The sequence below is a fragment of the Hydra viridissima genome, unplaced genomic scaffold (genome assembly GCF_058129835.1).
Source record: "Hydra viridissima isolate aposymbiotic clone 2 unplaced genomic scaffold, HvirCarnegie_v1 scaffold_15, whole genome shotgun sequence".
NCBI classification, from domain to species: Eukaryota; Metazoa; Cnidaria; class Hydrozoa; order Anthoathecata; family Hydridae; genus Hydra; species Hydra viridissima.
In genome coordinates, this window is record NW_028324314.1 from 1807178 (window position 1) to 1823146 (window position 15969).

General features: G+C 26.5%; 1 protein-coding gene across 2 annotated transcripts; it reads right to left on the minus strand.

Moving 5' to 3' along the window:
* Positions 1-970: 970 nt before the first annotated feature.
* Positions 971-14525, minus strand: LOC145192757 (intraflagellar transport protein 70A-like). Of its 2 annotated transcripts, none has more exons than XM_090072849.1 (28): positions 14449-14525; positions 13829-13894; positions 13112-13182; positions 12862-12922; positions 12657-12734; positions 11571-11627; positions 11399-11467; positions 10946-11012; positions 10498-10602; positions 9788-9846; positions 9212-9281; positions 8937-9049; positions 8771-8819; positions 8171-8211; positions 7871-7936; positions 7204-7257; positions 7012-7077; positions 6826-6902; positions 6670-6739; positions 6519-6596; positions 5984-6043; positions 5778-5849; positions 5630-5665; positions 2779-2846; positions 2439-2517; positions 2135-2194; positions 1805-1874; positions 971-1454 (listed from the first exon to the last, which is right to left on the minus strand). In XM_090072849.1, the coding sequence occupies exons 1-28, from the start codon at positions 14500-14502 to the stop codon at positions 1330-1332; spliced, it is 1941 nt and encodes a 646-aa protein (XP_089928975.1). In that variant the 5' UTR covers positions 14503-14525; the 3' UTR covers positions 971-1329. The 2 variants fall into 2 exon arrangements, with proteins under 2 accessions (XP_089928975.1, XP_089928974.1); XM_090072848.1 differs by having other exon boundaries at positions 5984-6046.
* Between the last annotated feature and the right edge of the window lie 1444 nt (positions 14526-15969).

Genomic DNA, 15969 nt, shown 5'->3' on the forward strand with positions numbered 1-15969 from the left:
CTATCAAGTGTCATTAAACCCCTTTTCCACCTATAATAAAATGCTAAAACTAAAGGATTTTAACATTCAGTTAAAGTTGAAAAAGAATTACCCTGTCAAGATGAAAACCAACCGGAACACGGATTTTTTAAAGATGACGTTAATTAGTATAACAAAACAAAACTGCTATGTGACCATTTTGCGCTATACACGCCATATTACATGCAATATTTAAATGGAAAAAATGAAGTCGTTTTGTCAAAGAGATTTCCTATTTCAATAATGCCATTCTGCAAAGCTCTAAATTCTTTGGTTTTCAAAAAAATTATTATTAGATTTCAAACTCATTTACAAGCAAATTTTATGAAAAAGAGCACAAAAAAAACCGAGTTCTTAATCTCTGGTCAAGTTCTAATACAAATAATACACAATATCACTTCATTTGCAGTACCGAAGTAAACATTTGAAAAATATACAAACAACATTTTCTGAAAAATAAAAAAACCTATACATAACACCCTAACAGATATGCACACATACACACACATACATATAATACATACATACATACATACATACATACATACATACATACATACATACAGGGGTTAATTTATGGACACTTTTCGATAAGTCAGGGATTTTATCATGAAATTCAGCATTTTTTTATTACACGCGCAGAGCACACACACACACACAGATATATACATATATATATATATATATATATATATATATATATATATATATATATATATATATATATATATATATATATATATATATATATATATATATATATATATATATATATATATAAATAAACAAAGCTGATCCTTGCAAGACTCCAAATAATAACTTAAGTATTGATCGTTTTACTCTTAACTATTAATAACTTTTGGAGTGAAGCTCAATGTGCTACAAAACGCTCCGTAAATTAAAATTCTTTTTTGCTCAATAAAAAAAATAGAAAAATGAAAAATAGGAAACATTCACTAAAAGTAATTTTTTCGGAGTTGTTCAATATAATTACAAATAGGATCTTTTTAAAAAAAAAAATTAAAAATCTTTATTTGCAGGAATTTAAAAAGTATAAATATTTACAATATTTTCAAATTTTTCGTTAGATTGTTTCTAGCACATTCCGATCTTCTAATTCTTCGAAACCTAGGAACTGTAATAAACAATACTTATCTCTTTATTACATTCATTTTATTCGAATTAGAGACAGAAAGTAATGTGCAGAGTTCCTTACATAGATTTTGGGGTGAATGTAATCTCGTAATTTCAATTTATTTTCCAATAACTTATCAATTGCTATTTTTTTAAAAGATTATTTTGATCGAGAGTCTAAGTAAGCTGTAAGAAAAGGTGTTTCAGCAATCTCGCTTCGTAAGTAACTGTATTTTTCCCTACATGCTTAGGTTCTTGCTCAAGCGGTTGCTCAATAACAGTTGGTACATCACGGCCGTAAGCTGTAACGGAAATTTTGCAGTATTAAACATTTCCCATAAAACAAGCTTTTTTTAAAAACGTAAATGCAAAAATTGAAAAAGAAATTCTAATCCATATTTCAATTTAAAGTTCGTTTTCAATATGGGTATCGGACCTGTCTTGAAAACAATTCAGACTTGTTTTTTAGAACAGTAAAAAAAAACCGTCAAAAAAAAAAAAAAACAACAGGTCAGTGTCTTGAAAAAAGTTCAAGTCCGATTTTTTGCATTCGGACCGACAACTGTAAACACTATTCACAGTTATTATGAATAGACTAACTTAGTTTTCTTAAATTCACAAATTTTAATTAGAAAATGAAAAATTTACTTACTTTCACAGTGCTCAAGAAATTGCAATATATCTTGCTTTATACTGTCACGTAACATAATCATTTGTTTTGCCTCAAAAACAAAAAACAACTTTTACTTGATGAATACACTAGGGGCTTTGCTGTTTGTACTTTTAGCTAAGCATGTAAATATGTTAAGTATGCAAATATTTATAACAAAAAAAGGATCTTTAAATGTAGTGTACGAAACAGCAGTGTACGAGAAGCTACATTTTTTCTTAAAACTTTACCGTTGCAAAGGGTTTACTAAATTTGACCTCCCCTCCCCCAGCTCTAATGGCCCTGAACCTGGAATGATAGATTTATACTCACCATATTCTCAATCAGCGACAAAAAACATCTTTTGGCGTAATACCACGTGTCGGTACCAAGCTATATATATAAAAAACAAAAGAAAACCCACGTGTTAGAGCCAAGCTATTTACGAGAAGATTTGATAATAAATATTAACACCAAAAAAAAATTCTTTTCTTTTACAAAAATGGTGAGAACATTTATTTCTTAGTTAAAAATTCCATTTGACAAGATGATTTAAGCTGAGTTTCTTTTTTGGTGTGAGAAATTCTAACAATTTAAGCTGAGAATGACTTTTTGCAAAATATTTTTCCAAGTTAACCTTTTTGCTGTAAGGCTCCAGACTTTTAATTATTCTTGACACACCAAACTCATAGTTGCCTTTCGAACAGTAAAGTGTTCTAGATAAGAGACATAAGAAAGTATAACCTTATAAATAAGAGGATATCTCTTGCGTGTTCTAGAGATTACGCATAGAAAATCTTATAAACAATAAGAACAAAATATCATCACTAAAAAATTGATTAGAAAGTTAATGCAGCCTATATAAATATAATATATAAAGAGGAAATTTGCATGCTAGATAAACTGCAAAGTATATCATAAGTAGTATAGAATTTAAAATCCGAAAATGCAGACTTCCTTTGAACTAAATTACTTACCCTATAACCAAATTTACAATACACAAGTGATAGATTTTTTTATCAGGATCATCATAAGAAACATTTTCCTAAAAAAAACATTTCAGATCACTATAAGCAATTGTTGAAGTGCACTAGATATTTAATATAATCCTCAGAAAATGAATATAATCCTCAGAAAATGATTAGCAAATGTTTTCAAGGTCGTTGAAATCATGAATAAAAGATATTAGTAATTCGATTTCAAATATAAGATGAAACTTTTTAGCTGTTAAAGAATTCTTGATAACCATAAAGTTAAAAAGCGGCAAAAATAATACTACTTTTAGGTGATTTTTCATGACAGATCTATAAAGAGTTTAGATGTGCTCAAAAATAATAAAAAAAAAAACATAAGACAAAAAAATATGGTGGTGAACTTGATATAAACCTTGCATACGAAGATAAGTGCTATAGAATCATTTTAGTAGAATTCTTCATCATATTTGCAAAAATCAACAGATTCTTATCGCTTGTTACCAAAAAATCACTAACTTTATATTGTTTAATCTAGTTTTGAAATAAAATTAATGATAGTTATGCTTAGTTACATATTATAATTCTATTCTATGAACTTTAGAATAGATTTTGCCTGACTTTTTTTCAAAAATAACTTTAGGTGTAAAAAGTGGACTGTTTGACTTGATTAAAGGTTTTTTATTTTTCATTATATTTTTAAACACTCTTCAGATTGTCTGCAGATTTTTAAGTAAACAAGAAAACTACAGTGTTACATTATGTTAGTATATGGAAGATAGATAAAAATTACTTAAATTTATAAATCTATGAATTTTTTAAAACAGTTTTATTATTTTACAAAAAGTACAGAATCTTATAAAATGAAAGTCACGGTTTCTTGTTTTACTTAGCAAGAATTATGGTAACAAAAATAATATTTTGTAAACCAACTGTCATGGTGACATTATGAATAGTTTCCAATAAACTGTGTTTGCTTAACATTACCAAAACATGTTTTTGTCCATGTATGTATGTATATATGTATGTATGTATGTATGTATGTATGTATGTATGTATGTATGTATGTATGTATGTATGTATGTATGTATGTATGTATGTATGTATGTATGTATGTATGTATGTATGTATGTATGTATGTGTGTGTGTGTGTGTGTGTATGTATGTATGTATGTATGTATGTATGTATGTATGTATGTATGTATGTAATGTATATATTTATATATAATATGGAGTCAAAATATATTATTCTATGGTATGTTTTTTATAGCATACAACTCTTACTATTTTACAGTTTTAAAATTTAAACAAATAACATGGTCTTTGCCATAGTTAAGGAAGCGAGTATACAATGACTGTAAAGCATGTACACGAAATAAATGTGAAAGAATAAGCACGCCATTTTTTTTCAGTGGTTGTATTAAAATCTTTTTAATTGTTTTGTATTTTGTTTACAACGTGTTGTGGTTACAAAAAAATATGTTAGTTTTTGGATTTAACTTAAAATTAGTTTTAAAAATGACAAAAGAAGAAGACGTAAGAGAAAAAATTATGCACAAATATTTACAAAATCCTAATAGTAGCTACAATTCGATAGCAAAATCATTGCAAATACATCCATACACCGTTAGTCGTGTTATTCAACATTTTTCTCAAACAAAATTGATCTAACGCAAATCTGGTGGTGGAAGAAAGGAAGTTTTTAAAGATATAAAACTAGTTAGAAAACTGGTTAACAGTTTTAAGAATAACCCAAGCCTTTCACTCAGGGAACGCGCAAAAATATATGGATTTTCTCATAGTTTTGTTGCAAAAGTTAGAAACAAACATGGTTTTCATTCTTTCAAAGCACAAAAAGTGCCCAACTGTTCTGAAACCCAACAAAAAAGTGCAAGAACCCGCGGCAGAAAGTTGTATGACAATTTTATTTCTAAAAATTTCTGTTTTATTGAAGATGATGAAACTTATATCAAGTACGATCATCAACAAATTCCTGGTGCTGTTTATTATATTGCCAAATATAGAGGAAAAGCAGATAAGAAATTTAAATACACAAAACATGACAAGTTCGCTAAAAAAGCTTTGATTTGGCAAGCTATTTGCAGTTGTGGCAAAAAATCAGCACCTTATATTTCTCAGTCCACACTTTCTGGTCAAATATATGTTAAGAATGTTTACAAAAACGCCTTTTACCTCTCATTAAATCACACAATAACAGACCTGTGTTCTGGCCTGATTTAGCATCAATTCATTATTGTAGACTAGCTATAGAATGGTATAAAAAGAATAATGTGAAATTTGTGCCTAAAACAGAAAATCCTCAAAACTGCCCAGAATTGAGAGTTATTGAAAAGTACTGGGCTATTATTAAAAGAAAAATGAAAAAAACAAAAAAGCTTTGCAGAAACATTAAAGATATTAAAATATCATTTAAAAAAGCATCAAACAGTTTTGATTCTTATTCTGTGCGCAAGCTTATGGGTACCACTAAAGCAAAAGCTCGAAATTTTATTAGATTCCCAGAGGAATAATTAATTTTTTTTTTAATGTTTGATCTTCTTATATTATTGTATTAAAATTATTACTTGGTTCGAAATAAAAATTGAGGAATACTTTTTTTAGTTGTTTTTCTACTTTCACATTTATTTCGTGTACACGCTTTATATGGGTTGGTAAGCAAGAAATCAAATGTAAAAGTTTAATAGACAAACACACATGTATACATACATAACACAACAAACTATAGTATATATATAGCTTAACCATACTAATTTAAAATTTTAGCATAAAATAAATAGGTAAAGAGATAAAAAATATAGCTAATAAGCTATGTAAAAAAAAAAATAATAAAACAAACCTCCTCTTTCTCAATCTTTCGCATCATTTCTTCAGCCTAAGAAAAAAACTATTTTAAGGCAGAGTGTTAAGTATAGACTAAAGAATTTGGCTTGAAAGCAAACAAAATTGTAGATATTTCACAATTAAAAAGCAAATCACGAGTTAACCTCATCATTGGCACTTGTCATGATATATGAAACACATAGATTGGCAAGAACAATGGCACTGACATTTAAAAGCTACAAGAAAAGTTAAAAACCAAAATATGAAATATAAAAATAACTTATTCACATATAGAAAAAATTTATAAACTTTGAGTTGCTGTCTACTTCAAATAAGAAATGTAAGAAAAAACAATAAAAGCTCATCATACATTTTCATAATGTTTCTTAACAACAGGCTCATAAAACCCAATCGCTTCTTTGTATTTATTCTCCTAGACAAAATAAAATCCTAAACAAAAAGCCAATTCATTTTTGAATTTAACCAAAAACATATTTGATGAGCAAAATAATGTTGATTAAAAATGCCTTAAAAAACTGAAGCAAATCTCAAAAAGAAGAACAATTTCTATATTTAACATGTCACATGGATTAAGGGACCAAAATTGTTGTGCACAGTTTCTCCCATTGAATAACTCACCCTCTATAGCAAAGTTTTCTTTGATTAAAATGTCAATTATGTTTATTGATAAAAATTGGACAAATAAATGTAACCATATTTACAATTGAAGACATGTTGATAAAACATCTCTTTTTTAACCACTTATGATTAATACCGAAATTAGCTTTCAAAATTAACAAGCTCAAAATACTCTTTTAAATAATCTTTGACAATAAATTTCAATAGAATTTTAACTTATAATCAATTATTTTACTTAAAGATTGTTTTTAATCAAAAGAATAAACCTGCATAAACAGAACATGTGCAACATTTAATTTCCAAACTTCATGCTCATTGCAAAACTCAACTGATTTACGAAAGATCTAGAGTAGAATAACAAAAATCATGCCTTTACTGACAAAAGTTGACTTTTTTTTTAAAGTATAATTTAACAACCTTTTCTACAGCCTGGTAATTTTCTCTATCCCAATATATTTTTGCTTGTGCCATCAGCACAGGAATATATCTAAAACAAGAAAAGTAATGTTAACAGTTTTAACAGATATTTTTATATTCTTTAGTGGTACTGTTAAACACTAAACTGCTATCCACCTCTCCAATGCTTCATCATAATCATTAACAGCTTTTTTAACAGCTTCATCATTGTGATTTTGACGTGATTCTTGCACCTAACCAGTAAATGTTAAGTTAAAAATCAAATATTGTACAATAATCCTTTCACTAACTTGTAAGTTAGAGCAAACCAAAAAAGAAACCAAACAGATATTTATATAGAACCTGTTTTGTCAACTTTCTTAAAGTATCAGTATGCTGAACTGCAATTTCATCAAACTTTCGAAATGCCTGAAAGTATAGAGTACAAGGAGAATTTCAAAAATGCATTTAGCTAAAACATACTGTAATGGCAGTGTTGTTAGTTTTGCTTTTCAAAAGAAAAAAATACAGTATATCAGTGCTGAAAAGAAATACCTCCTCAGGAGAACTTTGTTGCGTTATAGTGGCATCCAAGAAATCAAACAAATACTTTAAGAAAGAATAATTTCAAAAAGTTAAAATTGAATTAAAAAATCAAAATTATATTTTAACAATAATTTAATTTCTCAACTAAAACAGAATAAAAAAAAATTGTGAGATTTTCTGAACTTCAGATTGTCAGAAAAACTTTAAACAGAAAAACAAAGAAAAATGGCCCTTGGTGCTCTAAATTGATGCAGACTCCTGCATCATTCATATTAGAATTAGTTGTATCAAAACACATGCTTCGGACCATATTTTCTTTTCCCCCATGTACAGATAGTTTGTTAAATAGTATGGATTTCAGCTTGACCAGGCTAATTATCAAAAGAAACTCTAGCAAAAATATTTTGTAAAAAAAAAGAAACTTTAATTTAGTCATTATGTAAACTTAAGAATAGAATGGTCAACTTCATAACTTACCATACAAAACTTCAATGACATTGAGCTCTCTCTTAAATTAGGTTATAGTTGGTAATAATATAAGGTAGTTAGTTTTAAATGTAAAGATATAAGGTTCAGACACTCATAGGACTTCCCAAATAAAAATATTCTCTTAGTGAGTATCATTTCTAACAACAAAATATAAAAAAAAAAAAAAAAGGACGGCTGTTTTACTCACAGGTTGCATATACTTGTAAGTGAGATGGGAGTTTTCAGCAAGAACATCTGCAGCCAAATCGTAGTACTAGAAACAACAAATCAAATTATCAAAATTTTGTAAAACACAGTTAAAAAAAAACAAACATGATAAACAACATGACAACAAAACAACAAAAAACATTTTATTGAAACTAACTTAAAGTATGATACACAAGTTTGTAAAAACATTTTACTGATACTAACTTAAAGTATGATGCACAAGTTTTTAAAAAAAAAAAAAAAAAAAAAAAAGAGTAAAATAAGAACAAAAAATGTTTACTTGATATTTGCAATACAAAAGTAAAAGATTGCCAAAAGTTGCTGAAATAAAAATGGTGTATTGATAAGAATAAATTGAAATTTTAAAAAAAAGTTTTGATTGAAAAATAACAAGAAAACAAATCTGAGAAATAATGTAAACACAGTATTATCAAGTGCGAACATGCAGAGCAATCAACAGAGAGAGAGATCAGACATAGGTGCACAGTATTCCATTTGGATGGTAAAAACTTGGATTGAGGAAACTATGCTTTGGAAAGTCAGATTTTTCACTTTAAACTTGAGTAATACCAATAAAATTTTATTGGTGCTATTTAAGCATTGGACAATTTGTAAAATAATTGTCTGTGTCAACAACTTCTTAATTCTTCTAATAATATTTTAAAAATAATACTTGTAAAATAACTGCCCAATGCTTAAACAATATCAATAATTACTTTCTTTAAATGCTTCACCACAGTATATTCACAGTAAATTTGCCACAATAAATTTATTCATTATTTATGTGCTAAGTAATTTTGGTTAAACTAGCAGATAAGTCAATTTACAGACAGTTAATTTTATAACTAAAATGCTAATTGGAAAGAATAAATAAAATCACCTGGTGGAAAAGGATTTTGTTGAAGTAAAAACTGGAGCTTTTCAAAACCCTATAAAATAATTTATAAATTCATAAATGTAGTTTTATATATAATTAAATGCATACTTGTATTCTACATAAATGTTGCATCAAAGTTGTAATATTCTTAAATAAAAACAAAAAAAACCTCAGTAGGCTTTTCTTCAATGTTCATCAAAGCTTGATTGTGCAACGACACTGGATCAAGTTCTGTATCTGAACGTGGCGGCATGTCAGTGAGAGCCTCTTTTGCAGCACTATCTGTAATTTTATAAAAACTTTTATTTAGAATCATTTTTCACTAATTTTTAGCCTCAGTTATTTACAACTATAATTCATTTTCACCTCCACCTTCACTTCCAAATCACAATTTCCTCCTTTTACATAAAACAGAAAAACCAGTATTTCTAAAAAGTTTCTTACAATTTTTCAGCTGGTATTCAACTGCAGCTTTTAAGTTAAAAGCTTCAATAAGAGCCGTGTCATGTAAAATCTACATTAAAAAAAATAAGAGAACCATATAAAAACTCTACTACTTTTTTTTTTAAGTTTAAGTGTTTCATTATAATTACTAAACATTTCTGAAAATGTTTAATAATTATAATGAAATACTTTAAAAAAAAAAAACAAGCTGAAAAATGATGGTTGGCATAAATCAATAACATCTGTAACAATCAAAATAGTAAGAGGATGACAATAACAACTATAAGATTCTGATTATATTAAAGTTCAATGACAAAGATTCTGTATTTAAAAACAAATAAACAAGGTATCTCTTTCATGCACACATAAACTGGCTACTTCAAACAGATAACATGAGCATAATACCCTTTTAAAATTGCAGTAAAGCAATATTGAAATAAAAATAAAAAAAATAAATTAGCAATATTTAGTTTAGACATTTTTAAGCCAAAAAATTGGCTAGATATGTCAAATAAAGTAAAATAAAACTAATTGTATAAGTGAGTAAATAGTTTTAAAAAGGTATATTATTCAAACCTTTGTATTGCCAACACTTCTTACTTCAATTCCTTCTGTCATCATTCCAACACTGAGTTCTAAGCAAAAAAATTGCACTTTAGAATTTTTTTTTTAAAAAAAACTCATTATGAAAATAATAATAATCTTAAGAAATGCTTTGCATTAACTTTTTATTTAAAGAGAAATTTAATAATTATTAGTTCCTATACCACACAACTTTTATTGAAAAAAAAAATTAACCAAAAGTTTAAAGTTAATAATTGTTACAAAATCACAAGAAATTATTAAGTAAAAAATTATTACAAACTATATTTACTAAATAGAGTCTTTCAAGAATTAAAAACATGACAAATGATTACAAACTATATTTAAAATCTTACTTTTATACATTTTTATATTTATATTTATATTATATACTTTTATACTGAAATAAAAACTTTTTTTTTTTATCTCTTAAAACAAACTTAGGACATGTTTAGTTAACAATTAAATATCAATTGTTAAATAAATTTCAAAAGTTAAAATAATTAAAAAATAATTTTTAAAACCCAAAATAGAGAATAAGAAAAAGCTTTGCACTTTAGACATTTTCAACAATTATTTTAGGTGAATATCAGTAGAATAATTTTTAATTATTTATAAAGTATGTAGGAAATATTATTAATGTCCATGAGAACAACACTAATATTCCTTCTTAAACTGCCATCACCAAAAGATTGATTTCATACCTGGATGCTCTTTGATTCCTCGCTCAATGATGTCAGCAATATGTTTCAAAGCTGGTGCAAAGTGCTTTTGCTTGTAATGACATAACGCAATATTGTATGATAAATCTAAAATTCAAAGGGCATATAAAATTTAAACTTACTTTTAAACTAATACTAACTTTAGAAATCTTAAAGATTAATGCAAAAAATGATGTGAGCTTTGTTTACTGTAACTTTCCCCAGATAAACAATTTGCAATTCAAAAATAAAAATTGTTTAAAAGCATCACAAATACTTGTTAAACATATTAAATCAAACAGAAAAATCAGAACTTGGAAAGATGAAGTTTTAAAGCTTGCCTAACAAATATAAATTCAAATTTTAGAACTGTTTAGACTTTAGAACAAAACAATATTACAACAGAATGTTAAAAAAATATAGTAAGTAACAGAAAGCACGTAATTAGCACCTGCACGGTAGCCTAGAATATTCATAGCAGTAGTAAACTTATGACAAGCTTCTTTATACCTTTCTTCCTATAGATTTAAATAACAATTATTCATTTTTTATTGGATTTTGAATGGAAAAATAATTGAAAACAATATACATTAAAAAATCTTTTATTTTTTAGGTTTTAGGTGGTATGGCAGCCATATTCAACAACTATATCTTAATCATACTTAACATTTAAACTGTAGAACTTTCAAAATACTTTTTTTCAAATTCATAACAATACAACAAGTTGTTGTAAAATGATGCTAAACAACCTGGATGCAGCATAGTTAAAGATCTCTCTAGCCATATTGCAAGTTAATGGCACACAACAATGAACAACAATAAACAACTTCATACATCCACCAGAAGATGTTCTTATAAATGTTTTTTAGATAACTTTTAAATATTAATAAAGACTACTAATAACCTTATAAAGTATACAACCATGATTAACTTCAGTGTCAGGATCTTCTGAAGGAATTTGATCAACCAAACTCTGAATGAATGAGAAAAAAAAAGATAAAGTATGAAGACTAAATTCTTTCTATGAAATACCAATTATCTAAAATCACTTGGTTGAAAATCTAATTTTTTTATACCTTAGCACCTTGAACATCATCTTCGTTGTATTTAATTGCTGCTTGCAGCTTTAAAACCTAAGACCAAAATGTTAAAAATAATTAAATCATACCCGATGGTTTTTCTCTTCTGTCATCAGTATAAGTTGGTAATTATATAGTAATACTTTACCTGATAGATGAAATGTTATCAATTGTTACTTAAAGCATTATTACTACCGGATAAGATTAAAGAGTTGATTTTTAAGAATGTTCTTATTAAGTGTTGGGACAAACAATATATTTGCTATATATTTTATCTTAAATAATTTTACTGTTAACAGTTTTAACTTTTTTTTAATTATAAATTTTATTGAATTCTTTAAAACTTTGACTATAATGTTTATGCATCTGGTTTAATTTTTAAAGTAATTTATAGTTGTTATTCTAGTTATTATTATTTTTATTTAGTTAATAAGAGTTTTTCTTTAACCTATAAAAAAAATCGAAGAAAACAAACTTATTTGATTAGTATAACAAATAAATTTTGAATAAACTAGCCAAATAGCAATCACAAAAAAACCTTTGTTAAATCCACCAGATAAAACTTGTTTGCACATTATTAACCAAAAAACTGAGCCAATTCAAACATTCTTTTGTCATTAGACAAAATGATTTTTAAAAGTATTGACTACTTCAATACCATAAAAATTGGCAACTTTTATATCAAGTATATAAAACATTATCAAACTTAAAATATAAAGACGTTTATTATTTTTTTAAAATTTGCAACATGTCTCTTCCAGTTAATCAGTAAAATTTTTTCAAACACAAAATATCCTTGATAACTGTAGCACTTTGTTAGAATATTTCATGTTCTTAGATTCTCTCAGAACTGTCCTAATTTTTCAGATTTCACAAAGCTCCAGGCTAAATCTAATCTGATATTTATGTCTGATTATTAAAACATTTATATTTTTTTATTTTCCATAAACCATACATTTCTGCTGTTATGACTTAAACTATGATAATTTCTCCTTTAATTTTTCCGTGTGGAAAATAAAAAATTTAAATAGAATTTTTTTTTTTAAACTTGCTCAAAAAATAAAACCAGCTTTAACATCTTACATTTGTTGCAAGATTTGGATTTTCAACTTGATATGTAGCTTTCATAGCATCTTGAAAAGCAAATGCTTTATACAACGACTAAAAAAATGTTTTAAAAAAGTATTAAATTGAAATGTTTCTAAACAGCATACAAAGAAAATGAGGTACAAAGGACATAAAATTACAATAAAAAAATTAAAAATAACAGTTTTTTTGTAAACTTCACCTGTGAATAAAATAATTTATACTCATCTACATCAGGAAAAGATTTTGTTAATTCAGAATAGCTAAAAATGAAACAAAACTAACATAAAGAGTATAGATATCTATAAATTTTTTAGAATTTTCTATAAATACTTTATATAATATCATAGATAAAATTTATTAGAACAACTTCTTATTAAACTTTTAACAATAGTTAAGTAAATCTTTAAGGAATTTTAGAGAAAGTAATAGATAAATAATAACACAATTACCATTCAGAAGCATTATGGAAATCTTGAATTTGATAATAACAGTAACCAAGAAGAGAAAGAGCTGGACGAGACTAAAAAAAAATCTCAAATACTCATGCAACACCACAACAGTCAACAGTTCCCAGGGGCATCCCCTCACCCCCACCTCACTACATGTTTTTGCTAAAAATTATGGTTTTTTGTTAAAAGTACAAAAAACGTTGTATTGCGCTGTTAGTTTTTGAGTATTGTATTTACATTTTATACATTTTTTATTTTTTTCTTTATTATTAATAGAATTTTCTTTCAATTTTTTCTGATTGTCTTTTTGTAGCCAATAAATCCTTGTTATAAGCTTTGTTATCAATAATTGCAAATTCTAAAAATCAAAATCAAACTAAGATGTGTTTCTCTGACAAGAGGTATAAGAAAAGCTTTTGCCTCCTCCCCTTTCTTATTTAAGATATTCCTGGCCATGTATTTCAAAGGAAAAATAACAGTTTTTTTAACTTTTATTGCCATAAAAACACAGCAACTTAACTAAAAGAGATGGTAAAAAAACAGATGTCTTAAAGCTACATAACGCTTTATAATTGTCAAAAATAAACTATAATATACTTGCAACAAGATAAATATATATCTAATTCACAATAACTTTGAACAATCAGAATTCACTAACAGACAGATACATGTATTAAAAACATTTTTAACAAGATTGCCAATTTAAAAACTTCAAACCTTTGGATGTTTTTCAAGTTCCCGAGATAAAATTTGTATAGCATCGTTAAACTTTTGCTGTTTAATCTAGAGAAAATATATCTTTTTTATGTACGTGTATATGTACCATCAAGCCGATGAAAATTAGCCAAATGGGGGAAATTAAAACAATACTGTTTTTCTTTTTTATATATTTTATAAAAATTCCTCTAAATAGTATTTATCAAATTGGGAAATGTAGTTAGCATCACTCTATCATAGAAGCTGTACTTTAAAATAAATCTTGTCAAATTTTCAATTTATAGCATGAAATGCTTCGTTCATTCCTGAAAATTAAAGTAAAAAAACCTTAAAAACAAACATTGCAATGCACACACAACCAAAATATAACTACGTTGTGTAACGCTAACTATATTTTCTTAATTTAATAACTATTATTTAAAACACTTTTTATAAAATGCTAAAAAATGTATGTATGTATGCATGTATGTATGTATGTATGTATGTATGTATGTATGTATGTATGTATGTATGTATGTATGTATGTATGTATGTATGTATGTATGTATTATGTATGTATGTATGTACGTACGTACGTATGTACGTACGTATGTATGTATGTAGGTATGTATTTTACTTACCAACCCATATATAGTCATTGTATACTCGCCTTCCTTGACTATGGCAAAGACCATGTTTTTTTTTATATTCTAAAACTATAAAATAGTAAGAGTTGCATGCTATAAAAAACATATACTATATAATGATATATTATGACTCTATTATATTATATTATGACTACTATTATGAATATATATATATATATATATATATATATATATATATATATATATATATATATATATATATATATATATATATATATATATATATATATATATATATATATTCGTATTTATTGATGAAATTTATGTTTTCGTATGAATTTCGTATTATGTTTTGTTATGAAAAACGTATTTTTTTCCTCAAAAAATACGTTTTTCTAAAAATCTTTAGATATGAAGATCTAAATCCTTTAAAATTTTAAAAACCTTTAGATCTAAAGATCTAAATGATTTTAGAGTTAAACGTATTTTTTGAGGAAAACAAAAGGAATCAAACCACAAGGAATCGGTAACTATTTATATTGTCATCTCGACAGTTTGTTTACGAAATCCTACCATTTTTGTTACCATAAGTCTTGCTAAATAAAACAAGAAACCATTATTTCTAAAGCATTTTCAGTTTATAAGATTCTACGCTTTTTGTAAAGTAATAAAACTATTTTTAAAAATTTATAGGTTTATAGATATAAACAATTATTATCTATCTTTCATATGCTAACATCTCAATTATAATAAGATGTTAGAAATTCGTTTAAAAAAGTTGAATCCGAAATAATAATGCATTTGATGCACTTTTACGGCTAAGCTTTACTTTTACGGCTAAGTTTATATTTTATGTTATCAATGATTTGGGAAAAAAAGAAAATTGCAGTTAAAAAAAGATAGAAAAAAAAATTTGGATGACACAATTAAATTGAGTTAAGTTTAAAACAAAGTGCCAGGTTTTTACTAATTATATGATTAGTTAATACAAAACTTTTAACTAAGCTTAGAATTTAGGCTTTTTCACTTTTTTTTTTACCTAATACTATACATAACCTTACTCATTTGAATCTTTCGCTTTTTTTTCTCTCTCTCAATGAATTAGCCATGCTGCCTTACCACAAGATTAGCGAAGTGGTTAAAGTAAAATCTATTAAAAAAAAAAGGTAAAAACCATATGAACATGAGCTAGTACTGCAATGCGTGTTGGTCAGGGCAAAAGATAACATAAATTGGGTTAGAGATTCTGATAAGAACTAACTTTTCCTTCAACCTTGCCAATCATAATGCATTTATACATTTTTTAGCCTCAATTTACACTTTAGAATGCCACTAGACACTACAAGCATAAGCTGCCCGACTTTTGTGATGTAAATTAAAAACCAGTAAGTCTTTTTTAAATCCGTTATTTAAACTTAACCAAATTAAACTCTCTCATGACGTTAAACGACAATCTGTTGACAACGAAAGTGAAATGTACGGGGGGGGGGGGGGGTTGGGGGTGGGGGTGGGGGTGGTATTTAATAGCGCATGTGAGATAACAATTTTTTGCAA

Coding starts and splice junctions, on each gene's coding strand:
- LOC145192757 (XM_090072848.1), bottom strand. CDS start 14,502: ATGGTCTTTGCCATAGTCAAGGAAGGCGAGTATACAATGACTATATAT. Junction 12,923..13,111: donor TTCCATAATGCTTCTGAATG/GTAATTGTGTTA, acceptor TTTCATTTTTAG/CTATTCTGAATTAACAAAAT. Junction 6,903..7,011: donor TAAGAAAGTTGACAAAACAG/GTTCTATATAAA, acceptor TTTACTGGTTAG/GTGCAAGAATCACGTCAAAA.